Source organism: Anomalospiza imberbis, chromosome 3 (genome assembly GCF_031753505.1).
Source record: "Anomalospiza imberbis isolate Cuckoo-Finch-1a 21T00152 chromosome 3, ASM3175350v1, whole genome shotgun sequence".
In the NCBI taxonomy this organism is placed as follows: Eukaryota; Metazoa; Chordata; class Aves; order Passeriformes; family Viduidae; genus Anomalospiza; species Anomalospiza imberbis.
In genome coordinates, this window is record NC_089683.1 from 102,858,801 (window position 1) to 102,883,691 (window position 24,891).

General features: G+C 49.7%; 1 protein-coding gene and 1 long non-coding RNA gene across 8 annotated transcripts in view; one reads left to right on the forward strand and one right to left on the reverse strand.

Moving 5' to 3' along the window:
- Positions 1-11,100: 11,100 nt before the first annotated feature.
- Positions 11,101-13,536, reverse strand: LOC137471662 (uncharacterized). The gene is made up of 2 exons (XR_010997757.1): positions 12,151-13,536; positions 11,101-11,342 (listed from the first exon to the last, which is right to left on the reverse strand). It is a non-coding gene; the product is annotated as an uncharacterized lncRNA (long non-coding RNA).
- A 3,007-nt stretch (positions 13,537-16,543) lies between these two features.
- The window catches only part of BCL11A (BCL11 transcription factor A), a 71,773-nt gene continuing 63,425 nt past the window's right edge, over positions 16,544-24,891 (forward strand). For 3 of the 7 annotated variants that reach the window (XM_068186146.1, XM_068186147.1, XM_068186145.1), the window contains exons 1-2: positions 16,544-17,456; positions 23,071-23,400. In XM_068186146.1, the coding sequence (XP_068042247.1) occupies positions 17,402-17,456; positions 23,071-23,400 (385 nt within the window). In that variant the 5' untranslated portion in view covers positions 16,544-17,401. Of the gene's footprint in view, positions 17,457-18,367; positions 18,671-23,070; positions 23,401-24,891 lie in introns of those variants that run through there. The other 4 variants (XM_068186149.1, XM_068186153.1, XM_068186151.1 and 1 more) reach the window with 4 other exon arrangements.

Sequence of the window (24,891 nt, forward strand, 5' to 3'; positions counted from 1 at the left end):
AATAATACAGATCATAACAGAGTAAATTAAAGGCAGATTTTCAGATTTCAGCCTGTCTTCCTTAGGTTAAATAATGTCCCTGGTAAACAAATTCTGATCTTAAATGATAGAGACTTTTTGTTCCAAGTATCTTACGAAATCACCTCTTACTCTTGTGCACGATGTGTGCTGATGAATCAGAGATAGTATTTGGCTCTTGAGGCTGTTTCAGTGGCCCTGCTTTTCTAAGTTTGCAGAAGGAAGAGAGAGAATCTGTGCAGAGATCACACACACACAAAACTACAACAAAAAAGTGGTAAATTATAAAATACTTTTTTTTTTTGTTGTTTTTTAGAGCATGTGGTAACTGACCCCATGGCCCCATGCACACACACCCATTTCTGGTGGCCAGCTCACCTTTTCATTAGGTCCAAGGGTTGCTGGAACACCTCTTCTGCTGGAAGGTGTGCAGGTGTGCTTGGCTTATCTATGGGGAATTATTGGAGAGTGAGTGGCAGAGGAAGTCACCCTGCTGCGATATAAACTCACAGCCTCTGTGGGTCCTGCCTCCTGCTCTCTGAAGGAGCTGGGCTGTGAACCTGGGATATTTTCACTGAGTGGGTATTTTTATAGTAGTTACTATTTCTGGTATTGTATTAGGAGTATTAAGGTATTCATTACACCAACTGTTTGCTTTAAAATACTTTGTGGGTGAGCTTTTATTGCTCAGGAATGGCACCAGATGGACAGTCCTGAGGAGCAAAGTCCTCACGGTATCTGCAGATCTTGGCACAAGCAGTGGCACATTCAGTCCTTCCTCTTCTGTCTTCCTCCACCAACAGCCTGACAATTCAGGAGGAAGAGGGCACAGAGAAACCAGCATCAGGGTTACCTGTTGAGATGCAGATTTGAGACACATTTGTTATAACTCCACGGGGCCTTTCCGGAGGGTGCCTGGGATTTGGCTGTTTACAGCCACTTAAAGCATTCTTCCTGAAGTTGGGGCAATTTTTTAAGCACGTGCTGTTTGTTGCATGAATCCATACTGAACAGGCTTTACAATATTTCTATCTCCAGCACCTAGACCTGTGATTTACCTTTTTGAATTGGTTTTATACCCTCAGTCAGGGAAGGGACAAAATTTCCAATAGGGACTGAACTGGTAATGTCCATCCTTGAGTCAATAATGGAAGCCATTCACAGAACAAAATAACCTGTTGTGCCTGGAAGTCCCCGTCCTTTGTTTGCATCTAATTTGGAGCACTGCTTATCACTTTCCACCCTAAAATCTCTCTGGCTTCTTGCTTTCCTGAGCCCAGGGTGGGCTGAAAAAGCTGCCAACCATGTCAGCTCTCTGGAGACATGCTCATCTACCGGCTGGCTCTGTTTTCCGGAAACCTTTGCAGGATCTGGATCTTAGGCTAGGATGGCTTAGACGTACAGTGGAAATCCTGTCAAACCTGTAACATGACAGTATAGACAACTTCCACCCCAGGGTGGTGTTCTGCTGTGGCAGGGGAAGGACCACTCAAAGTACAGCGCTGCTTCTCGTGCTTTGCTGGTGTTCTGCACACTCAAAAAGGAAAACAAAAAGCAAACCTGGATGTCTCATAAAAACATATGATTTTCTTCCTTGTAGCAGTGAGTGCTGATCTGACCTCATACTGCAATCTCAGGGGTTGCAGGAGTTTAAGGGTTCAGGCTGTCCTGGTCTCTGAAACAGAAACAGAAAAATCCTGTGCCACAAAAATGGGAGCTGCTTTTTGATTGTGCACTTGTCGCATTTTTTCACACGTGAGACATGACATGCTCTGTCAAGCCACCATATTCAAACTTCCCCTAATATATTTCACTTTTATTAGCGACAGAGGACAGTTGATTTGAATCCTAATCCTAGGGGGTGATGTGTGTGTGAGGTGTAGAACACCTAGGCGTGCCCTGTGGTGCAGCTATTGCAACCAGCTCACACGCTTTGCATATCAATCCCGAAGTTTTGCTGTGCCCAGCTTTTCTAGGGGCATTTGGTGGAAATTAAAATATGAGGGGTGCAGGCCACTTTACACCATTATATTTCCCTTTCCTATTGTTAAGTTTTTTATTCCTCTTTTCCCTTACTGCATATTTATACTCCTGCCAAGTTCCAAGGGAGCAGAAAAGCTGCTACTTGTATTATTATTAAGTGATGCTTTCAACAAGTCAGCCTTTCCGAGAGGAGAAAGCATCAGGCAGGCAGGTGAAGACAATTTCTGCATTGCAGAGTTACTGTCTTACATGTGCTCGTCCTTTGGGATGGAACTTAACAATTCACAGCTCTCTTGTCCTCATGCTCCTTGGGAAACTCACTCCAAGCCAAGATCTCCCAGTATGCCTCCATTTGGTTGGAATGGCTCCCTGACTCCCTCCCCTCCAATCCACAGGTGGTAGGAGCAGTGTTTGAGGCAGGACAGCTGAGCTGCTGTTAGGCAAGAAACGGGACAAACAGGTTAAAAAAAGTCCACATTCCCAGGTGGATAAAGCTGAAGGAGAGTAAAGAAATCGCCCTGGCTAAGCAGAAAACAAAAAGATGTTATTTTGTCCTTTCTGTCGTAGCATTTGTGTGGAGTAGCAGCTGCCAGCACGGATGGTTTCCCTGGGTGCTCACAGGGAGTCCTGGGCAGGCACTGCCCTGCTGCAGGGCCTTTCTCCTGGGACAGGCAGAGGCCTCCCGTGCTCTGAGCTGAGTTCACGGCCTTGCCCCCACAGCTCTGGGGAAGGTCACTGTGTTTGCAAGCGCTGGAGGAATGTGCTTGTGGCACTGGCAAAGCTCAACACCAGAGGAAGCAGTCCCAAGTGCTTTCTCGGGTTTTCCCTGCAAAAAGGGGTCTGGGGGAGGAGAGAGGACAAAGACAAATTTCTCTTGTGATGGACACAGGTGATCCAAAGCTCTGAATGAGAGCTGGGTAACATAAACCCTTCCCTCTTTCCCTCCCACCCAGGGAACCAGAACAAGCTGTGTACGCTGCTTTACCTGTATTTTGATGTCTCAAGGCATGCACAGACCTCAGGCTAGCCCTGTATTAGGGCAATGGCATCAAACTTTTAATCCCTGAAATTAAAAATGCCATCTTACCTAGTAGGGGAAAAAATACCTCGGGACATTTGCAGAGACTTAAAAGAAACAGCGTGTAACAGTGTGGACAAAGTCCTGACCTGAAGCACAATGAACTGCACCAACGCCTTTGGTACAGCTACAAGTTAATAGTGTTCTGGAGTGTTGTTTGTGTTACTATAAAAAAAGGTGAGAAAATATATTCAGTTACTTTCTGTTTCTCCCCATTGAGCAGATGGCAATTCATAGCTCAAACTGTTTTTTAAGCCATTTCACATTTTACTAATAAGTACAATATGCTTTTCAACAACAAGCTGTGCTCAGGCGCTTCTGCAAAGGTTATGTGGTTGCTCAGGTAGCTCAGAAATCAGAGACTTTAGGAATCCTGTTTGTATTGTAGTGGCAAAGATTTTCCAGTCACATCTCACGTGGTGGAAAACACAAGCTGAAACCTCTTCCACTTCTTGTTTCAAATTATTTCTAATTTTGTGGGCCACAAATAATAGTGCGCTCACCTGAACTGCCTTGGTCTCAGATTGTTTCTACCAACTATGTTCCTGGTAGAACAATCCACAGTTTTAAGGAGCTGATTAGTCTTTGCATTTGAGGTGTATGATAATAGGTGGAGATGGCCATTGGGAAAAGTGAGAAAACATTGAGCAGTTCTGTTCCAGGAAGTTTTGGTGCTTTAGAATGAAAGCTGTTAATATTGCACACATTGGAAAATTCTCACCATTACATCCGTGGTTTTCTCAAAACCTGTTAAATTAGATGTGTGCAGGAATAAGGAAGAGTGGGTTTTATTATTAATTGACACTCATTTTTAGCTGGCATGTGGTGGCAGGTCCTCCAAACAAACTTGAGGCACAGATTAGAGCTGAAAGTTTTGGAAATGTTCTAAATCTTTGTAGTATTGCAGAGAGGAAGTGTAATATTAAACTGACAAATTGAATATATCTATTTTTTTTCAATGTAATTCACAGTTTCTTCCTATTATTTTTTACTACTCATGGAGATAAAGCAAAACAAATTCCTCAAAACAGAGAGGAATATATTTCCAGATACCTTTTCCTATTAAGTAATGTATCTCTCTCATACATATGTACTGTCAAATATCTATCCATTCCTTTTCCACACTGCATCTCCAGCCAGAAGTGTTGGCTATGCAAATATTGCAGAACCAACTCTTAACATATGTGCTGTGTGCCTGGCTACAGCTACACGGGAAACTCTAGGTAATAATTAGAGTCTGCATATATTATCTTGCAATTATAATTTTACATAATCGGTTATGTAATCTCAAGGCTGGTATGCGGTGAGAAACTGAGGTTACGTCAGAATTCTTCGGAAGAAAAATAAAATTATTGATTGTAAGTGCATATCCTAGCGAAGAAAGAGAGCAGAGGATGGTGCAGCACGGAGTATCTGGGCGGTGAAAACCACGCCGGGGAGGCACTCGCCCCCCAGGAGCGAGCAGGGGCATCCCGGCGGCTCCGGGTGGGCCGGGCCAGCGGGGAAGGCGACAAGAAAACGGAGCAGAAGTGACAAAGTGGTGGGCTCTGATTTATTGTAGGAGCCTGAGCTCGTTCCCAGCTACTGAAACGCTCCCGGAGAGGAGCGGGATGAGGAGCTGGGGCCGCGGGCTCGGGTCCGCTGCGAGCCGCGGATCGAGCCGAGGCAGTCCGCCCCTTCCCTCGGGGCTACGACAGCGGCATCCAACACCCCGTCTCCGAGCGGCTGCCACCGCTCGAAAGGGCCGAGGGCGTGCGGGCGAAGCCCCCGGAAAGAAATAAAATAACCCAGGCACGCAGGGAAAACAACACAGTGATAATAAATAAACGACAAAGTGAATCAGATGAAATTGCCAGGCGTTCGCTCCCGATAAACAGCAAGCTTTGTAATATCCAGGTGTTGGGGAAAGCTGTTGTCTTATAGTTCATAAATCCCTGCTGGTGGGAGGGAGGGTGAGAATCTTTGGAGGTGAATGAAATATCAAATCACGAGGCTGTATGTAGATTTATGATTGCATAAGAGGCTCGATCATTTCCATATATTGAAATGTGCTGTCCTTTTCACGACTGCCCAGCCCTTGGAGGGAGATAGACGCTCGATTCTGCCTTGATCAATGCTGACTGTGAAGCAAGGAGGAGGAGAAGGGGGGGACCAGGCTGGCACCAGATGGAGCAGGGTCTAGGGAAAGGTCAAGGTTAGCTCAGGCTGCTATTGAATCGGTTGCAGCCTCACAGATAGATCTCTGCCTCCGAGGCACCCACTGGGGCTTCTCAGAATCAAATCTAATAGAAAAGGCAGTCACAGAATGAAATCGCTTCATCTGAATGCTAAAATTGTTATTAGGCTACATTAGAGAGATACCGGGCACATGATTACCAAAAAAGGAAGCATGCCTAGCAGTTTGTGACTGAAATAAAAGCTGTGAATATGTTGATACCATCAGCGATGTGCAAAGATAATAGATAACAGGAGAGAAGGGCAGGGAGAGACGCGTGTGTGTAACGAACAGATTAACATATTGATGCGGATGTATGTATCCGTATGAAATTATCCGTGTGAGCTGCCGTGGCTGCGCTGGGCTGTGTTTGTACATATGCAGGGAGGAACACTCGGATTCCCGCGTGTCCTGCCGTGGCCGTGCTCCTCAGCACTCCCAGGACATTTGTTAATTGGTTTGGACGGCAGTTACGGGCCGAGAAGTGGATGCCCACTCGGAGGAGAGCTTTGGTGGCAGCTCCTTGCAGGACCCCACTTGCAGCCACCCTCAGCTCGTGCTGTGGTGATTGCTGTCACTTTGATTTTTGATTTTAAGTCCTCCTGGAGGCACAGGGCTCAGACATTGTTCGAGGCTGCTCATTTTCTGGCTCATCTCAGGCAAAACTCCCAGGTAATGTCATTAGGTCCACAAACATGTACAGCTCCCCCCCGTCCCGGACACAGGAGCGTGACGTGAGCGCACACATACGTGTTTGGAGCAGCGGTGCTGTCAGCTGGCTTACAGAGATCAACGTGAGGCTGTTCCCAGTTACCAGCTCCTCCACGTTACCAATTCCTTAACCTACAACACAGCCATCTCTTAAAGAAGGATTTAGTCTTGTAAAATAAATGCTGGCTACACTAGATTAAACATGATGACTGCACTCTAAGGGTTAATAAATTTAGAATTAACAGATCATCCCAGCTTGATACAGCTACTATAGATGATTTAATATGCAGCCTAAGCAGGTTGACAGTCAGCTCACAGATGCAGATAAGATCAAACAGTCTCTTGATTCAATAGATTGAATGGTTGTACTGAGTGTCTGGAAGGTGAGTGACAGTACGTATATGGCAGGGGTTCTGGTACAGAAGGGCTTCGATTCCCCACTGCTGTGCACTGCACTGGTTTTCCTTTTCTAGCAGTCAACCTTTTTCAGCAATCAAACCCAGAGTTAACATGAAAAAAAATGTCTCAAATATAGTTCAGGAGAGTTATTTGAAGTTTTCAGTAATGAAAAGCTCCACACTTTAATGGTAATCACCATTACTATCACTAGTCTGCACTTCAGATTCCTTTTTCACGGACAAGGCCATTGCCACCCACTCCATCCCACGGGGAGTCTCAGCTGTCCACAGGCTCTGTCTGTCCACATCAGTCTCCTTCCCTGGCAGACTGAAATCCACAGGAAGGAGCTATTTTGGAGGCCAAACAAGGACACCTTGCCCCAGACAGCCCCTGGGACTTAGTGAGTGCAGCCTTATCCTAATGTGATTCGCCGTCCAGAGGCTTTGGCTGCAGGAAACCTCGATGGATGCAGAGTGACAAAGCCAATTCCCCCAGAATGGAGCTTCTTTCTCAGCTCTTTTGCTTTTCTGGCTTAAAAGTTAATGTCTGTAGTAACTCTTCTGTGGTTTATGTTTTCCTTTTTTGCTCTCCTGTCCTATTTAAACGGGAATGTAAAACAGTCCTCACAGAGGCTGGTGAGCAATGGGATGACAGAGTGGTCTCTAACAATTTTATTATTTGATCAAGAGTAAAAGCTCCACCTGAACCATTAGATTTTACAATATGAATATGTTTCCAGGCAATTTTAAAAACGCATATTATGCATTCAATAGACAGTCACAGGTCTGAATTGTGTCTTATTGTATTATATGGGGCCACCACCATACTGATAGGGATATTTGTGCTAGAGTTACTGCACATCTGAATGCTTATAAATTAGCTGTATGGTTTACTTTGGTCGGGTTTTAAAAATACTCCCACAGTTTTGATGAATGCCCTGCAGAAGGTTGGTGTGATGAGCAGTGCTGCTTTGAATCTGCCATCAGAGCAAACCCAGAACCCACCTGAGATCTGCTTCTTTGTGATTTTTAAAAATGGGCTTATGTACTTTTCCAAATGCTTACCTGTGAATTATAGTTTCATTTTAGTTTAGAAACCACTGGCTCCCTTCCCATCCCTCAAATGCTGAGTTAGAAAAGAGAAGACCTGGATGTGTGCTTTGGATACAGATCCACATGGGAGCGTCCACAGATTTTCCTGAGCAGTCTGCAATGCCACTCAGGTCTGAGCCAGTCTTTTTCCTACTCCATGCCTAGGAGCACCTCTCAGGTGAGTCGATGGAGGCACGAAAATCTTCATCTTCTAACTAGAGACAGGTGACATCAAACTGCCAGCACTTCTCAGGGCGAAGGAAGAGCACTCAGATATCCCTTGCAAAAGCAATGCCCAAGCAGAAGAGCCCACAAGCACACTGAGGAAGGCCGTGTGAGGCCGCGTGGAGGCTGGGAGGGCTCGGGAAAGCCGTGGGGCTCGGAGGAGCGCTGTCCTTGCCGCCGAGCCCCGCTCCGGGGGCCCCGCGGGGCCGGCGGGACTCGGGCGCGGAGGGGCCGCCGCGCCCCCGGATGCCCCCGCGGCGGCGGTGCCGCTTCCCAAGGCGGAACCAGCGAAACCAGTTATCTGGCAGCAATTTGCATATTGATGGTGCCTCCTGCCGTTCTCCCTGATTGCTTTACAGGAAGGAAAGGTAACAGGAAAATACTGAACCCCCTCTCAAAAGTGGCGAAGAGGCTTCTACGTGCACGGGGGCTTTGATGGAAGAGTAAAACCTGGTAAAGCCCATGGCAGGGAATTTGTTTGCCAAACTGGTTTTTGTCTTAGGATTTGAAAGCAGTTGTGTGTTTCTTTTCTCTTTTTTTAAGTTCTGAGGCTGAAAATGTGAGGTCCGTGCTAGAGACGAGCACTGATCACTTCAGGGAAAAATAATTAGCCTCGTCATATTCACTGAACGTGTAAGTCTAAGGAGGAGGCAATCCTTGGAGACTGGGAAAGGCATTGAACAGACACTTTAAAAGTACAGTGCCATGGTACAGGTATTTTTTAGTCCTGCTCATAAGCAATGTACAGATGTGCAGTATGGCATTGCATGTGAGAGCTAATAGAGAATAGTTTCACTTTTCTTGGCTCTGAGTGCAGTGGCTGCCTAAGACACACCTATTGTGAGGCACTTTTGGCCTTCCTCGGAGGAATGGCCATGGCTGTGTCCTTGTACGTCCCTAAGTGTTCAGATCCCTTCATTTCTGGGCAGCACCAAGCAGGGTGCCAGGAGCCTGTAGCTCATCTCACCCCCGTGCTGAGAGGCTGCTCAGCACAGTTCAGGAGGAGATGGCAGTGGATCCCATCTGCTCTATCCCATTGCTCCAGCCACATCTAGACCAAGCTTCTCCCTGTTGCCTGTGGGGGATAGCACTTACAGACTGGGGCTCTGTATGGCCTGGATTTACCCTGTGGATATCTATAGCACCCAAACGTCTGAGGGAGGTGTGTGTCAGCACAGACAGTGCATGGAGCTCTCTCTCCATGTGTTTACATCTACTCCTCTCTCTCTCTCCAAGCTCTCAGATGCTGTGAAACTAAATATGATAGGGCAAATTACAGTCTAAATTGTGAATACATTAATTTCAGTATGGTAATATCAAACATTGTACTTATTTCTGATTTCTGTATTTAATTTCCCCTGCTTTTTTAAATGCTGGGGAATAGTTGCTCAATGAACAATAGCATTAGTACAATAACTCCCCCCAACCCCAGCATTCATACTTAATGCACATCAGCTTTCTATGTAATGCCATACAATATACTTGCACATTATTTTAATTGAGTGAAATCTTATTCATATTGGTGGGAGAAGACATTCTTTTCACTGCAGCCAGGATTCATACTGCACTGACAGAATTATGTGTGCTGACAATAACAAATGGTGGCAAAAGTATCCAAACTGCTCAAAGAAGTGGGCTCTTATCACAGGTTATTCACCACCACTCCCGCTCCCCCTCAGTGCTATGTCTTTCTGTGCAGCTTTGGGCTATATAATAATTTATTCTTCTGACTACAGAGAGTTGCATTAAAATATTATTGTAAGCATTTTAACAATTAAGCTGAAATTTTGCATAGAATAAATATGGCAAAGGAGAAAACCCACAGTAAAGCTGTCCTTATTTTTAAGCACAGAGAAAGGACTCTGCTCTCTCAACTATTAATTATTTTTCATCTAGAAAAGATCCTCACACAAACTATGTCATGTTCTGCAAAGCAGGCGAATTTCTTCTTGGCTGAAGCTAAAAGCTAAACCTAAATGTCACCTGAAATAGTAATATAAAATTAATATAGAGAATGATGATTGTGTATGTTAAATTTCAGTTCAATGCATTCTACGTGACTAAAAGTTGAAGCTCTAAAAAGCAATGTGAGTTATTTACAGAAGATGTTAAGGCACCAATCTAACAGCATGCTTGAGTACATGCTTACTTTAAGCATGTAAGTACAGCTGATGTGCTCAAAGATAAATATGTGCTTAAGAATTTTGCAGTACCCAAGGCCAAGTAGATTCCTCTGGCAGGGGCTATATCAAGCAGAGTTAGAGGAGGAAAATCCTTTTTTATTGCACTGTCCTTTCTACTGTCCCTCACACCAGGCCTGCTAGGAAGAAGGGACTGTGTGCAGCAGCAGATAAGTAAACAACTAAATCTTTCTTCATCTTGTATAGCAAAACTAATTTCACAATAGAAATAATTTCTTTTTGATTGCTAATGTTGGGTTTCTCAGATTAGTGAGTTATTTTTGTTATTCTATTTTTTTTAAATTGATTTGAGGTATAGCTGGATTTATTTTTCAAGGCAAAATATTTGCCTTTCCCTGCCTGCCACATCCAGAGTAGGGCTTTCCAGATTTCCTCATCAGGAGAGTTTGATCCCCTTGGATCTAGTCTTGCACAGGAAGCACTTACCAGCTCAAGTCAGAACAGGAATTTAAGAAGCTGTTTGTGTCAACGACCTGCCTTCCAACTGCTCATAGGCTTGGACACAGTGACCTTGCTTAGATGCATGGCTTGGGATCTCAGCAGTGTCTCAAAAGGACCAACTTGTGTCATGGGTTCCTGTGAGGCAAGACAGATGGGGGGATCTGGATGTGTGGGACATCTTGCCAAGGAGAACCCGGCATGTCACAGAGCTGTTTTGGAGTGGCTCACACAGGACACAGCCCTGCAGTGTGAGAGCCCCTGGCTGCAGCCAGGCATGATCAGAACTCTTCCTGAAACAGATGGAGATGCTGCTCTTGACTTCAGGTGTCCCTGCTCCTTAACTGTGTGGGGAGAGGGACGCGGAAACTGTGGGATCCAGCTCTGTGAGAGCAATCCACTTACAGCTTGTGGCTCGTATTTCTGGCCCTGGGCTGGGCTTTTTTTGCTGTAGGGTTAAGGAAAATCTCGAGTCTGCATCTAAACTAAACATTCACTTTTTGTCTTAGTGTGATTTGAGGTGATAAAAACTGACTTTTGCAAGTTTAAAGCTAGGGAAAAGTAGGGAGCATTTATCAGCAAAATCCTTTGTAACACAAACCAATATTTAAACTCAGGCTCAATAGTCAAAGCTGAGTGGCTCATCCCTTTCTAAGTGACACCAGCACACAGGTAGGACTCATTTCCACACATTTCTGGGGGGAAGATAAAGCCCAGGAAGATTAAAAGATTCCAAGAAACTGTTAGCAAAGATATTTATTTAGGTTCTCTTTATCTTACACATTTAGGACCCTCTTTGGAGATAACTAAAGTGTCATTTCTTGTTCCTGGCTTCTTCTCAGTGTATAGGAACACGCAGGTGGGTCAGGGTGGCAGGTGTGCCCCGTGACATCCTTGGGGTAGCTGTAGCTTTACCTGGGGTATCTATACGTATTCCATTGAGTATGTAGCTTCCAAAGAGCTAGAAGTACCAAATTCATACCCTAGATGTCAGTAAAAGAAAAAAACATTAAAACCCATTAAAAATCATTTTATGAAAGTCTGTGAACCAAGCAATGGGTTAGCCAATTATTCATAAGATAATTCCCTATATGGACTGACAGCTGAAGTCCCAAGTTTCAGCTCAATCAAATTTACACAGCCCAAGTTATAACCTCTTCAAAATGGGGATTGCAACAGGAGCACTGACAGACCATAACTACTGTACCTCTTTAGTAACAAAAGCTCAGCTACCTCACTCGTGCCGTGGCTGCTGGTGCTGCAATAATTAAGACTGTATGGATTTGCATTATAGGTCAGGTTCTGGGAGGTTTTAAATGCACATAGTTTAACTCATGTTGGCTTGAAATATAGCATAGAAATGCTCAGGGGCAGGTCACATGTTTACTTATAAAAAGACGTATAAATATTAAACCTACAATATGACAACTAAGTAAGTAGTGCAAACTAAACCCAGCTTGGCTGAAATCAAACATTTGATTAAAAATGAGATTTTTACTAATGCCTTCCTCTGCCTGCCCACACACAAGCAAAACACTTTGTGTGCTTCAAGGGAGGGTTCTTGCCACTTTAAAGTCTGTTCCCTGAGCACTTTGTGCCATTTATTTTATAGTGATCCCCAGAAAGCACAGGCAAGTTTCAGGGCTCCGTCGTGATAGGTGCTGTGCAAGCAGAGGCAGGCTGAAATCCCAGGCCTTGCTGAATAAACCATGGAAAAAAAAGTCTCCCCAAGTTCAGGGTTTTATTCCAGGTCCTGCCTAGGGCGAGCCGATAACGAAATCTTTCTGTCACCTGGCGCTCAGATGTCTGTGATCCTGCACGGACTCGCTGCTGTGTGTGCTGTGCCTGCTAGCCTGCTAGTAAGAGCTTGCAAAATCAGAGTTTATTTTGAGCCTTTATTAAAAAGGGAAAAAAAAAAAAAAAAAAAAAAAAAAAGGAGAAAAGGCAGAGCAGCGTGCCCAAGTTTCTCCTGCGGGAATACTAATGCACATACTATTTCTAGAACGTGCAAGTCCTCTGCTCATTCACGGGAGTCAGCCTGGTGTGATAAGAGTTCCACCCACGTTGCCTCCGCCTGATTGAGGCTATCAAGACGGTGTCGGAAAGCACCCCGTGCGATCTGCCGTTATATAATGCAGCCTGGCTCCAGGGAACTGGCAGAGTTTTGGAATTTGTGTTTGGTCCTAATGTTCTGTAATGTTGGCAAGTGAGATTCCTGCTTGGAGTGAATGACAGCTGGAGCTTCGAAGCAGGAACATTTGCCCACCAAAGTTGCTGAACTCACCCACTGCCAAGTCTGTCACTAAAGTAGCAGATAGGCAGGGACAGCAGTACGTGGCATGAACTGTGCCATGCTCCTCTGCACCTTCAGGTCCTAGCCCTGGGTGCCCGCCTGTGACATGGAGGAAGGCCACACTTCTCAATGTTAGTTTTATGTCCCTTTCTACAGCAACCTCTAAGAATCTCAGGTGCTTGAATGTAGGGAGGACCACGCTGTTTCTCAGGCAGACAGCTGAGGTGTGAGGAAAGGGACAGATACATTTTGGCAGATATAAATCTTAGACTGATTTTTACAGCATGAATGTTCTCACCTGGGCACTCTGTCCTACTGCTGCAGGTTACTGCCATTGCTGTGGGACAGGATGGGTGCCTACCTCTGCTCTCAGCTGCTCCAGGGCATGAGCTGGTGTCTCAGGGCTCTGGTTCACATGGGACAGCCTGAGGCAGGATGGGCACTCAGCTAATGAGAGAGACCCTTCTCTAAGGTTAGCTTCACCTTGGAGGCAGGCTGAAACCCACCATGGCTCTGATTTCAGCATGTACCTCAGAAGTTGCTGAGGTGTAGGGCCACATTTCCTCCAGCTGACTTTGCTCTGGGGTTAGGAGTCCGTAGCCAAGGAGCAGCTGATAACATGGCCAGGGTGACAGCAGTCCAAACACTGCAGCAGGACCGCGAGGCATCCCCTGCAGCTTGGACAGAGAAGGGCTGTGGAGGAGCAGGAAGTGACACAAGTTTGTGTCAGTGCACAGAACATGATCACTGGGTTATCTTCTGTGCTGGCCTGGGTTTGTTTTCACCTGCCCTTCCAATCTGCCAGGGTTTCTAGGTGTTAGCAGTCAGCATTTGGGCATTTCTCACAATGTTCACCTGCCACTTGCAGTGGTTTGTTAGTACAACCCAGCAAGGGAACACCAGCGTGCGGGAGGTACAGAGAGGGCTGGAGACGCTCGATGTGTCACGGAGGTGCTGGGAGGGTGGACGCAAAGATGCAGAAGGTGCAGCCTGTGGGGTGCAGTGGGACAGTGATGGGGTGCGTCGCCCTTGCTCCACAGCTCTCCTGGGGCGCTCCTAGCCCCAGCTGTGCCCTCTGGCCCTGTCTCTGCTGCAAGAGCCAGGGCCAGCTCCGAGGCAGCCCAGCCGCCTGCCCCGGATGCAACGGGGCTGACCCTGCTACCATCATCAGCCTCTCCGGCAGCGCCGGGGACCATCCGACCCCCCCTTTCCTTGGGGTGTCCGAGCCCAGGACACTGGCGGGGAGGATGCCGTATCTCGGGGGAGCTCAGCCCGGTTCTGCGGCCGGGGGCGGCCCCGCATCCCTCCCCATAGTGCCCGGCGCTGGGCTGTAGCAAACTCCCTGGCAAGAGCTGTTTGTTGACCACATTCACGTTCAGAGCCCTGAAGCTAAAAGCACTTTACACCATAAAATAAAAGCACTGTCTTTTTTTCTAAAAGGTTACGTCTGGAGGCCACGCTGCTCATACTTCATACAGAAAACTACTGAAAGGGCTATGAAATCCTCTATGATTTACACTCCCTCTCAGTGCATTAGGATATAGATCTACTCGACTCTAAAAATACTGTGGAGTTTCTAACCGACGTGAATATATGTGCATTATTTCAGAAAGTCTGTTAGAATACTTGTCAACACATTATAAAGCATAAACCAGGACTTGGCCATTAACTACAGAGATCAGAGACAAAATGTATACGGCAGGAAGTATAGACAAAAATCCCTCCATTCAAAAAAAAGTCTATTAGCTTAAAGTTTACACACAATATACACCAAAAGGTTTAGAGCAAGACTATGGACCGCAATTACAAGGCATAAATGGAATCAGTAGGGGCTTTACAGTCCCCAGCACAGTTAAATGGGCTGCCAGAAAATAATTTTAATATTGTCATAATTTATTGCCCACCGAAAGCCACATCAAGGATTGTAAATACAGTCACTCTGTGTCCACGACTGCTCATTAAACAGCCTCGTTCCCTTCCCCTAAAAATACAATGAAATAAAAACCCACCTGCATTATTAATCTGCGGTCAGGCCGTGTTAAAAATGTCTTCTCAGTGCTTTTCTTTCTTGAGGTTTGTTATCTCCCTCCAATCACATGACAATGCGAAGCGCTGTGGGGTGGGGGGGGGGGGGGTACAGGAACGAGGGGGAGCCAGCGCTTTGCGATCAAATGCTAATATTAATAATTATCCAGCCAGGATGAAATATTATTTTTAAGGCAGCGAGTTTCCATTTAAATCGAGGCATTTTTACGGTGCTGGAATTAAGGGCATGCTGATGGTAAGAACATCCTCGCTGCTATTCATGAAAGCATCTGTAAAATTAGCTCCTGACTGTAGGTTTTGAGATGCGGTCTGGGAAGTCACCTCTGGAATCTCAAACACGGCACGATAATGAAACAGATTTAGTTGTCACCAAGTTCTTAATTTGCTATGATTTTTAAAAAAGAAAATAAATGAAACGATGCCTGTGATTAGGAATAAGCACAGATAGGTGTTCTGATGCAGGTTGGTTCTAGAGAGCGTAATGAATTGTAATTCAGAGGAATGTTAACTGCGAACCGCAGAACCTTTCAGGGGTAATAAAGTCATTACTTTTTACATTGCAGCCACCTTCAAAAGCTTTATACGTGCCATTAGATATAAATCAAGCCCCATATATATATCTACATCTCCGGTACAAACACACACACGCCCGTGTTTCGCGCAGGGACATGTGCACGCCTGGCACAGACAGCCCTGCGAGTGGCGTGAGCTCAGGAGCCGCCGCTGTTGTCACCTGCGGCTGGGTCCCTCCGCCACGTCCCGCATCTGCTCCCGCACCCTGCCCCGGCAGCCGCGGGGCGCATCCCTGTGCCGGTGGATAAAGGAGGGGAGCGGGAGCCGGGGCGGGGAGCGCTGAGCGGCGGCGGGCGGAGCCGGGGGGCGGCTGGCGGGAAGCTGAAACCATCCCACGGCGGAGCGGCTCGGCCCCGGCCCCTGACAGCTCCGCCGGTGCGCGCTCGGGCTCGCCCGGCCAACAGGTCCCCGCCGAGCCGCGGCCCCCGCCGCCCCCTCGCTCCCCCGACCAGCCGCGGCTCTGCCCGGCGAAGTCTCCCTTACGGTGGCGGGCAGCTCCTCGTCCCCCCGGGCTCTCGCCCGGCGCTCCTCTCCGGCTGTCCGCCGCCGTCCCGGGCACGGTTAGCCCCTCGCACTCCCCTCCGCAGCCGCACTTCGCTCCGCACACCCGTTTGCCTCCAGAGCTTATTTCTACCGCAACCTGATCCCTCCCGTTGCCGGCAGCATCCGCCTCGCTCCGAGTCCTTTCGGCGAAGTTGCAGTCACTGCCGCCGCATCCTTCCCAACTCCAGCCACTTCTCGGTGCCTCCTGCCGCCTCGCTTCCCCCCCTCTCCCGCCCTCCCCCGTTGCCAACCCGCTGCCCGCGCCGCCCCGCCGTCGGCAGCCCCGCGTTTCGCTTTCGTTCAGAGCCCGTGGCTGCGGGCAGGGCTCGGAGCGCCGCCGGGGGAGGAAGCGAGGCTCCGGGGCTGGCGGGCGCGAGCAGCCCGCGGGGAAAGCCGCGAGGTCCCGCCGCCCTCCGCTCCCCCCGCGCCCAGCTCCTGCGGCTTCTCCTCCCCTGCCTGCCGCTTCCTCGCCCGCCAAACTCCGCTCGCTGCTCCCCCGCCCGCCCCGGGGCAAGGGCCGCCGCTGGCCGCCGAAGTTTCCCGCGGCCCGGCCCGAGCCCCCGCCGCCCCCCAGCTCCCCGCGGGGCCGCCGCCGTCCCCCGGGGACGGGCCGCAGCTCCCGGGAGGAGGGGACTCGGCGGCTTCGAGGAGGATGGGGGGGCGAACGGGGAAGCCGGGAGCCGGATGCCCCCCCCCTTGCTTTTTGGGTGGTCTCCGGTCCTACCTGGCTTCCCCCAGCTCCCCCACCTCCTCGGCACAGCCCACGGCCAGCCTGCCCCGCAACCCTCTCTGCCCGGCTCTGGCTTCACCGATGTATTTGCTTTTCCAGCGGGGGTGTGCGTGCAAGAGCTGCCGCTGCCTGCCTGCCTGCTCGCTTTCTCCCGCTCCTTTTCCTCCTCTCTCCCCGTGTGTGTGTTTAATTTCCGCCCCTCGCCCCTCTCCCGGGTCCCCTCTTGCACCGGCTCCTCCGCGGCCACTCGCGGCTCCGGCCGCCGCCCCCTCCGTCCCCGGCCCCTCGGCTCCATTCGGCAGCGTGCGCCGGGCGGCCGGTGCACCCCCCCCCCCGCCGCGCCCCCTCCCCTCTCCCCCCTGCGATCACTGTCCATTGGCTTGTCCTGCTCTCTTTTTCATGTCCAGCCCCTGATGAGTGTCCATTGGTGTTGCCTTCGCCTTCCCTCCTCCCCTCTCCCCGGCTTGCCCTGCCCATGTTTTGTATGTCTCTGTCCATCCAGGCTCCTGACGTTCAAGTTCGCAGGGACGTCACGTCCGCACTTGAACTTGCAGCTCAGGGGGGCTTTTGCCATTTTTTTCATCTCTCTCTCTCCTTCTCTCTCTCCCTCTCTCTCTCTCCCTCTCCCTCTCTCTCTTTTTTTTTCCTTGCACAAAAAAAAAAAAAAAAAAAAAAAAGAGCCATGACTGCTATCCCACAATTCATCTTCCCTGCGCCATCTTTGTATTATTTCTAATTTATTTTGGATGTCAAAAGACATTGATGAAGATATTTTCTCTGGAGTCTCCTTCCTCTCTAACCCGTCTCTCCCGATGTGAACCGAGCGACTCACAAGCCACCGAAGCCACCAACCCACCATGTCGCGCCGCAAGCAAGGCAAACCCCAGCACTTAAGCAAACGGGAATTTTCACGTAAGTAACCCGGAGAGCAATTTATTTAATTTCCCCTTCACGGATTTAATTTTTAATTCGAGCGTGAGCAGGGAAAAAAAAAAATTAAAAGTGAGAGCGAGTGAGCGAGTCGGGGAAAAAATTAACTCGGCGCCGGCTCGGGATTCTCAGCATTCCGGGTAATTTCTGCCTCTCTAATTTAATCACCTTGATGACTTTTCTTCTCTTTCTGCCCGTGCCCCTCGCCCGCCGGCGCGCACTCCACTGCCCCGCTCCGCGCTCGCCTCTCGCCTTCCGCTCTCCGCGCTCTTTGGCGGCAAGAGCGGCAGCTTTCGCCCGACACCGGGAGAGGCGCGGGCGAGGTGCGGGGCTGCCGGGGGCACAACCGGCCGAAAGTGGGAAGAAATTCCTGCGGGAGCAGCGGGCGGGACGCCGGACACCGCGGTAGCTGGGCGGGCGGGATGTGCGGGTGAGCGGAGCGCGGAGAAAGTCCGGCGGCCGGAGCCCCCCGGGCTGCCGGCGGGCTCGCCCCCTCGCCCCGCGGCGCCCTCCCCGGGGGGGGGGGGCACAGCCGAGCCGGGCCGCCTCCCTTTTGTTTCCGCCGAGGGGTGCGGGATGGCTGTCCCGCCGCTCCCTGCCGCCCCGGGCCGGGGCCGTGCGGAGCTCCGCCGCCCCGACCTCGCCCCGCGCTCGCCCCGCCGCCGCTCCGGCTGGGGCTGGGGCGGGGGACGGCATCGGGCGGCGAGGGAGCCGAGCCGAGCCGCGCCGTGCCGGCTGGGATTCCCTCCTCGCCCTCGCCTCGCGTTCTCCCGCTCGCTTACTATTTTTTGGAAGATTTTCAAAAAAAAAAAAAAAAAGTGGAAGTGGATTTTGATTGGGAAAAATCTCGTGTCTGAATGTTTACAAGCACCGCGTGTGCGGGGAGCCTCCTGCCAACAAACACAGGCGAGAGCGAGCCCGGGCTGAGCACACACGCGCGCTCACACACACGCACACACACACACGCACCCTCACACCCGCGAACGGCCCTTTCTCGCTGCCGCATTTCAACCCCAAACCAAATGCGCTCTCCCCGGGAAAGAAAAAACAAACCCCGAGCCCCACCACACCGTTCGCAACAAAAACTCTCCGGCTCCCTCCGTCCCTCCCTCCAGCCGCCACCACACACACCAGGGCTAGATGCAAGATAAGCGGGAGCGCTCTTTGCACAACAAAAGGCAACTCGAGCTGGAAAGGTTTGGGGCGAGGGGGGTGGGAAGGAAGGGAGAAAAAAAAAAAATCCCCTTTTCCTCGGGGTGAGCCTGGGGGAAGGGGAAATGCTGCATGCTTTTCCTCACTCCTTTCCCCCCCTTTTCTTTATTTCTTCCTTTCTCTCCCATTACTCCCGGCGGGTTTTGTTCCCTCCTAGGGATGGCAGAAAACCCAGGGCCATTTCTTCCTGCCAACCATTCCCGGCTCCCTCGGCTCTTCGCAAAGCCCCCCAAACTTTCCGCCGCGATTTCTCTTCCCCCACGGCCGCCCAGACATTGCAGCCAGGTTCGCACATGGAGGGAAGGAAGCAGCGCTGGCTCTTTGCAGGCGGGCGCTCCGCCGCGGGCAGGGCCGGCCGGGGGCTCTGCCTGCCCAAAGTTTGCCCTAAAACCCGGGGTGTGTCGGGGGCTCAGCCCCTCCCCTCGCCGTCTCTTCCCCCCGATACTTTTCGGAGAGCCTTTTTTTTTTCTCTTTTTAAATTTTTTTTTAATTACCTGGCTAGGGATGGGGTGCAACATCACTCGCATATGGGGATGCCCCCCCCCCACCCAGAAACGGGGTGCTTTTCCCGGGCAGCCGTGGAAGTGGGGTGCGGGGAACGGGGATCGCGGCGGGACTGGAGGAGGGGGTGGGGGGCTCTGGCTCGGCCCCCGGGGCAGCGGCGACGGGCGGGATCCCCGCGGCTGATTCTCGCCGAGAAACCCGCGGGCCGGCGCGGAGTGCGCGCACGTGCGGGGCGGGAGCGGCGGCCGGGACAGGTCCGGGGTGTCCCTCCGGCGAGAGCCGCCCCGGCGGTGGGGAGGGGGGTGTGGGTGGGCCGGGAGCTGGGGGGGGAAAGGGAGGCCGGGCTGGGGGAGCAGCGCGCCGGGGATGCGGCGGCGGGGCCGGGGCCGGGGCCGGGGCGGCGGAGGCGGCGGGCGGGATGCGTGCCCGCTTCGGTCGCTAGGAGGCACAGCGAGATCAAACAACCGGGCAGCCCCGCGAACTTGAACCTGGCCGGCTCCTCCGCTGCCTCCCGGCCGGCGGGAGGGGGAGGGCGCCCAGCTCCCTCCCCTCCACCCCCCCCCACGCCCCCCTCCCTCTTCTTCTTTGTTCTTAATTTTGCGCGGAGTTTGCTTGCTCCGGGAGGCAGCGGGGGATGCTCGCCTTCCCCCTCCCCGGGTTTCCCCTCCCTCCCCATAACGTGTTGGCGGTTCCCATTGTACCCCCAAGTCTCTCTTTCCTCGCACCGCTGTGATCCGAAGACACAAACTTGGGATTAAACAACCCTTCTCCATCCCTCCCACGGTACGGTGCAGGAAAATGCCCCGGCAGAGCATCCGCATTGCCCCGCGGGCATTTGTCCTCACCGTACTGTGGCACCCCCCTCCCCGCCCCATCAACCCCAGTACCTCCTTTCTCCCGGCACTCCAAAATCCATCCCTCTTTTGCCGGTGTGGTTGTTTTGGTGGCTGGGAACCGGGGGAAAAAGGGGGGAGTAGGAGGGCGAAGGGGGAAAGCTGAAAAGACATGTTGGTGGAAGGGCAATTTGCATGAAAAATAGAGAAGGATGATTAGGGACCCAGGCAGGGAATTTTGATTGCACCAGAATTAAAAGATGCATCCTGCAAATCGGAGGCAAGGCCAGGTGAAATGTATTCTGGTGTTTTCTTTGTAATCCTGGTATTTTATATTATGTTCTAAAAGTAGCAGTAATAATAAAAAGCATATTTCTTTTTTGCTGGCTCTGCCTCCATCAGGAGCCAAATGTTTTGCAGCGAACACAGTGCCAGCCGTATTTCATACATTAGTATATAATTCTTGTTAATTAGCAATAATTTACGTTAAGAGCATAGAAAATGTTGAGGTTACAGGTTTTATATCTGTACATTTGATCATCTTGTTATTTTCAAGAACTTTGCCTCCTATAAAATTAATTAGGTGAAATGTGGAGGTGTAATCAGCAACCTCTGAATTACCACTTCATTTCCTGATTTTGATTGTAAATCAGCCCAGTCCGTACAGACTTTTAGCGAAGTCTATTTTTTTGTTCAGTGCCACTTTTAACTGTCTGGTGTCGAAGCAGCGGGTTACCTTCCCCTGCTAAATAATAGTGACAGCGTCAGAAAGGAATCAGGCCGCGGGAAAACATTATAATTGAGTAATGATTATGCAGAGCTCCTCGCTAAGCCAGTTGCAAGGGGAGCACGGGTGGTTTTGTGTCGTTTTTCTGCGGAGAGTCGGTGAGCTCGAAGTTAGATTCGCAAAATACCTTTGTCTGCGGCGAGCAGCGAGCTACCGGTGGAATTAGTCCCGCAATAATTTACTCCCTCGGTCCGAACTCAAGGAACGGCTTGGGGACAAAAACGGCAATCCCGCAGAAACACCCTGCTCCTCTGCCGGCTTCCCGAGGAGCGTGAGACGCACGTTGTGCCTCCTCTCCTGGCGGTCTGTAAGTTTAGAAGAAAGCCCCAGCGATTAAGACATTGTTTTTATTAATACGAATGTAACCTTCATATTCCTGTGGTTGACCTTACGTTAAATTAGAAGTAGTACTAGAGGCAAGAAATGATGGACTGGATCCCTGTGTCCTAGTTGGAGCTAAGGTACGACAAGGTAGTGTGCTCTTTCAATATTATTTTACGCAGCACAACTGGGAGCTACTCCAGATCTTCCTCCTCAATATTCAGCCTAGGTAGGGTTGAAATAAATTTAACCTGAGTTCACGGGATTTTTTCACTTTATCAAAATCAGTTCCAATATTATGCAGTCAAATTAAAATCTATTTTTTGATTCTCTGTGGCTTTAAGTTCATTAAATGTGAAATTGGCAGCCAGCTAAAGAAGGTCAGGCTGATTAACCGTTTAGGAGTTGTATTCTGTCTCACTTGCGTTACCTGGCAGTGTTTTGAGGTGGGTTGTGTTTGTAGTACCCTCTCCTCCTGCTTGCTGCTGCTAGCGTGTGTGTTGTGTTGCACAGACAGAGGAACACCAACACGCTGCTCGTATTTATTTTTTTTTCCTCTTGTGAAAGGCGATGGCAATGGAGACTGCACAGAGATTGCCAAGGTAATTCTCTGCAAATGTAACGTTAAAAAAAAAAGCCAACAGAAAAGACAGCCGAATCTGCCTCGTTAAAGCATCCACTGCCGACTCTGTGAGCAGAAATAGCCTCATAATGAAGCTTTTTGGAGCTCATTCAGAAAATTTGTCAACTTTGACAACATTAGGCAAGGTATTTTGAGTTTAAAGAAGGCGCTTCTCACTGTTGCGAGGAAATGTGGCAGTTGCTTGGCCAGGCTGATTTTTAGATGCTGAAGGCCATGAGTGCTAACATGTTCAAGATAATTTAGGTATTCCCTTATTTCAGGATTAAAAAACACAAAATGACTGATTGCCTTATTTCCTTAAGTACTAAAAAATACCTCATCCAGCTAATATCTCTGAGTGGTCTTGGTGGTGAATTTGCTGTTTCTTTGGATCCTGAGAAGTAGCTCAAAAGTGAGCGGTGTCTCCCCTCACCCTGCAGGCATTTCTGCTGCACTTGCTTTTTACCATTTTGGTTTTCTGCCATAGATACTTATTTATTTATTTGCCTCATACCCTCCCCCTTCCCCTCCTCCCCCCCCCCCACACTTCATGTATAACTACTGACTTTAGGATTTTTTTAAATTGGAAGCCGCAAACGGGCCGATGGGGACAGTGACACAAATCCACGCGTTTATGTCTGCATGTGTATTCTGAGGGCTGGATGTGCCCTGCGTGTCGGTGCCTGGGTGTGTGTGCCCGTGCAGGCTGGCCCTCCCCCTTCTCTTTTACACACATGCACATGTTACCTGCACGGCCTGTACAGGGAATGTGCAGTGTCTATGTGTGTTAAAATACCTTCTGTCTACACTGTATTTCTGAATTTTAGAAACCGGGTCTTGTCTGGCTGGTGAAAGATGCACACCCATGTGTGTGAGAGTGTGTGCAGTGCTTTTAGCCTTGAATTCATGTACATAAATAATACATTCAGCAATAAAACACCATATTCCCTTCTTACTGTAGTACCACAAGAGTTTCGCAGTGTATTCTTTCAGCCTATCCATTTAATTTTAGCACCAAATCGTTCAAGGAGTCAGAAATGTGCCCTCGTGTAGGAACACGGAGACAGTTGCGGTGCTCTCCCTCTGAGTTATACGTGCTACAGTTGCCCCTGCAAAATCTCTTCCCTGTAACTGTTGAATCCCTGTCCTCGGCGTCGTGCTGACAGCCTTGTTGCATGGGTTTGGTTGGGGGGGAGCAGGCGGACTCCAGAGCGGGGTATAATATTCATGAAGAGGGGGCTCGACGCATTTCTCCCCCCGCGCCCGCTGCCTTTCCCGAGAGCTCTAACCATTCTCCTTTTGTTTCTCAAACTGCAGCCGAACCTCTTGAAGCCATTCTCACTGATGACGAACCTGAACATGGCACATTGGGAGCTCCGGAAGGGGACCACGACCTCCTCACTTGTGGCCAGTGTCAGATGAACTTTCCGTTGGGGGACATTCTTATTTTTATTGAGCACAAACGGAAACAATGCAATGGCAGTCTCTGCCTAGAGAAGGCTGTGGATAAGCCACCTTCACCCTCACCAAGTGAGCTGAAAAAAGCATCCAATCCCGTGGAGGTTGGCATCCAGGTTACGCCAGAGGATGACGATTGTTTATCAACGTCATCTAGAGGAATTTGCCCTAAACAGGAACATATAGCAGGTAAATTAAAGCAAGGAGAAGTGTTTGCGAGTTTATTTCTGTTTCAGTTGCAACGTAGCATGTTGGCAGTCGTGCGCTGCCGTGTCTGTGTGTTCTGCTCGCCGTGAGGGCCGGCGTGTCCATGCCCTCCCTGCCTCGGGTTAGCGGTGTTTCCTGGTGCCTGCGCAGCGGCGGGAGCAACAGGCACGTGCCGTGCCAGCCGGTGTTTCTGGCCGTATTGTTTGAGGCCACTCTCATGATTTGCCTGCATTGTAGTCACCGTCTCCCGGTGTCTCGCCTGCCGGAGCGCTGTTAGGAGGAGGCTTCCGAGAGGCTGCTGCGTGAGAAAGCGAGGAGCTTTTGAGTCTTTGGCAAAGTCAGGGGTGAAAGAGTTAACCGAGCATCCACCAGCCTTGGTTCCATATTGGCTGTCAGCGTATGGACTGTAATTAAACACAGCCCCATGGCAAAGTGACACCACCGACCTTGACTTTAAGATGCCATTTTCGACTGGCCAGGCCAGAGTAGAGAGGGCAGTTGCTGAAGCGCACAGACATGCTTATTCGAAAAGTTTAAGGGCATGTTGGAAATTTCAAAAGGTTGGTTTGACAGGAAAGGCTGCTCTCTGCAGCCTGCCTCCTCAGCCAAATGATAAATGCTTCGCTGTGCTCTCTCTTGTCTCTGATGTGGTTTTGACAGATGTATCTTGATTTTGTTTGCGGTTTACACAACCACATGTCAGCTGTACAAATGTCCAAGGCAGAGTTCTGTTTTGTGCAACAAACAACATGAAATGTAATTAAAAAAAAGTAAAAAGGGTAAATAATTCATTTCATAGCATAATGGTTTTTTTTATAAAATCAGAAAGCCATTGGCCATGCAGATATTTTCACAAATGAGGTTAAAAAAATAAAAGTGTACCATGTGAAAGAATCCCAGAGCCCTGGGAGTGTAACAAGGCATGCTCTGCTTTTAAAACCCTACTAGTAAACAGAAGTACTGGCCATTTGCAGCGAGCATTTCAGATCACTTCAAACCATGCCAGTCGAAAAAGGCGACACTGCAGCCTATTAACCCCAATGAATGCCTGAACCAGTTTCAAACTCCCCCTCCAGTGATGTTTAGGATATGGCACTGTCGGTAACTCTCTTCGGGGAGCCCATAGGACTGCTTGAGGTTGTCGGAGGCGCAGTACATCATCACGTGATGTGCTGGAGCTTGTCTTGGGCTTTCTTTGGCCACAAAGTTAAACCATAATAGGGCAGTAGGCTCTGGGAGGTGCAGCAGGATCCTTCTGCAGCCTTCCCTGGCCTCCAATACGGCCGCCAAACTGTGCTGGAGAGCTGCAGTTTTGGAGGTTTTGTGGTGGCAGCAGATCCATATTGGTGCATGGGTGTCTGTCTGTGCACGTGTCTGTGTGCAGAGCCATGTGCGTGCACACGCAGACGTCATGTGAACAAGTGTTTGCTGTTTCTGCAGAGTAATCGGTCTTTCCTTGAAAGGTGAATATCT